General features: G+C 37.8%; 1 protein-coding gene across 1 annotated transcript; it reads right to left on the bottom strand.

Annotated features, from left to right (window-relative positions):
- Positions 1-368: 368 nt before the first annotated feature.
- LOC135226654 (cuticle protein-like) lies at positions 369-1851 on the bottom strand. Its single transcript, XM_064266367.1, has 3 exons — positions 1749-1851; positions 1218-1351; positions 369-926 (listed from the first exon to the last, which is right to left on the bottom strand). Exons 1-3 carry the CDS (start codon positions 1758-1760, stop codon positions 509-511), a joined length of 564 nt encoding a protein of 187 aa, XP_064122437.1. The 5' UTR covers positions 1761-1851; the 3' UTR covers positions 369-508.
- Positions 1852-2157: the final 306 nt, after the last annotated feature.

Genomic DNA, 2157 nt, shown 5'->3' with positions numbered 1-2157 from the left:
AGTCGTGTTGAATTTCAGAAAATTTAATCATCTCCTTAGAAAGCAAAATATGTTTGTGAAAGGCTTGAACGTGAGGAAATTGGTAAGCTTCTTTTTAATTCCATTACGGAATCACTGGCCTTGCGTTAAGCTAGTCGGCTCTTCCAATCCCTGAGGAAAAGGGTGGTAAAGTTAGGTTAGGATAGGCGATATACCCTAAAAAAACCGTTATCTATTGATTCCACTGATTTAATTCATTCTTTTATCCATATATTCATGGACGTCTGCCATATCAAACTTAAAGCAGACGTTTCCTCGACAGCATTCACCGCTCAACCCGCTAACGAAAATTATAATTCAGATATCTTGGTAGAACAAAAACAGTCGTGAATCGTAACAAAATAGCTTTATTTCCCTCTAATAACATCAAATATATCTCTGAAAAGTGAAGCAACATAGATTACAAAAATATAGGCGAAGAAGAAGAAGCCATTGAGAGCGACGAGACAAAGTCAGAATAGTTTCGGTTTTATCCGTAGACGGGTCGTGGCTGTTCGTACTCCTGAGACTCCTCCACGGAATCTGGAACCGAGTAGGTGGGTCTTGGGGCTGAGTAAGTTGGTGTTGGGGCTGAATATGTAGGCCTAGGCGCTGAGTACTCCCTGGACTCGGCCGAGTCGGGGTAACGAGCCTCCCCTTGGTAGGAGACCTCGGCTACGTAGCCTGAGTCTCCGTTGACGTAATAGCGAACAGTCTGGAGACGGCCGTCGGGAAGTTGGACGTAGTAGGAGCCCTGGGTGTTGTCGCCATCGCGGGATTCCTGGTGGCCGAAGTCGTTGCCGGAATACTCGTCCTTCACGGCCCAGTTGAAGTCGTACTTGGCTTCGGCGGATTCTTCAGATTCCTGGGAATATTCGTAAGAAATTCTAGTCATCACGAGGTGATATTTTAAACGTTAAAAATTTTTAGATCTGTGCTTCTATGTCAGTATGTATGAGAATGCTTATTTTTGTCTTTAAAAGATCAACAAATAATAACTATAAATATTTGGACACAACCTATATGAATTGATTATATATATATATATATATATACATAAATATATAATAATATTAATATATATATAATAATATATATAATAATTATATATATTATATATAGTATATAATATAAAAAGAGGGAAATAATTTAGTTTACTCAAATTAAATTCATAGATCTATGGCTCCTCTATGAGTTACGAAAGTGCTTCAAAAATGTATAGAAAAGGAAAATACAAAACGTTGTCTGCAAACATACCTGAGGTGGGGCTGTAAGAATAGACTGGCCTTTTATCAGCAGCTGCAAGGGCAACAACACCCAAGAAAAGAAGGACCTGGAAAAAAAAAAAAAAAAATTAGATATTCTAAAAACTAGAATAATAGATCAGAATATTTTTGCATGATCAACCATGTGAATATAATACATATTCTATTCACCTCATGCAAGACGCTCTCTTTCTCTCCCCGGATCCGTGTATTTGAGCAATTAGGAAAGCAAATATTTGGCCCCTTAAACGAAAAGCAAATTTTTTTTAGCATAACTGTATTTATTAGATTAAAATGGTTTTTAGAAGTAAAACAAATATGACATAAAAACAATTAGAAGTATGCCATCCTATTTTCGAAGCATATTAGATAACTGCTTTCCAACTTGATAAAACAAATAAAGGCAAAACTGTTTACACAATTTAAGCTAAAAATTCACCCGCTTCAGCGGTCACTTCAGCTTACCTTCGAGTTCATGGTGCTTCGGAATCGGGCAAGGGAATACCCTGAACAGTGGCGACTTTCCCTAATATACCCCGCGAGACCCTGCCCATACGGTGACGTCACGAGGTATAGCAGTGCCTTTTCCTTTTCTCTTTTTTTCTCTCAAGGACCATATATATAAAAAAGTGCTCCAGTTTGAATATTACGTACGTGGAGAGAGGCCCTTTTCTCCAGCCTGTTTCATTGCATAATATGAGGACGTCTGGAACCAGATGTTGTTACACATTCTTCGGGGATAGGAAAGAAGGAACACATACACGTTACGTATCTATATATACATATGTTTGTATGTATGTATGCATGTATGTATGTATGTATGTATGTATAGATGGATGGATGTATATATGTATGAATACTTATGTGTGTATGC

The sequence above is a fragment of the Macrobrachium nipponense genome, chromosome 15 (assembly GCF_015104395.2).
Source record: "Macrobrachium nipponense isolate FS-2020 chromosome 15, ASM1510439v2, whole genome shotgun sequence".
In the NCBI taxonomy this organism is placed as follows: Eukaryota; Metazoa; Arthropoda; class Malacostraca; order Decapoda; family Palaemonidae; genus Macrobrachium; species Macrobrachium nipponense.
Note: the sequence above shows the minus strand (reverse complement) of the source record. Positions and strands in the feature narration are given on the sequence as shown.

Excerpts from the sequence above, each read along its gene's own strand:
- LOC135226654 (XM_064266367.1), bottom strand. Across the intron at positions 927-1,217 it reads TACATTTTTGAAGCACTTTC|ATATCACCTCGTGATGACTA; the intron begins GTAACTCATAGA and ends TTAACGTTTAAA.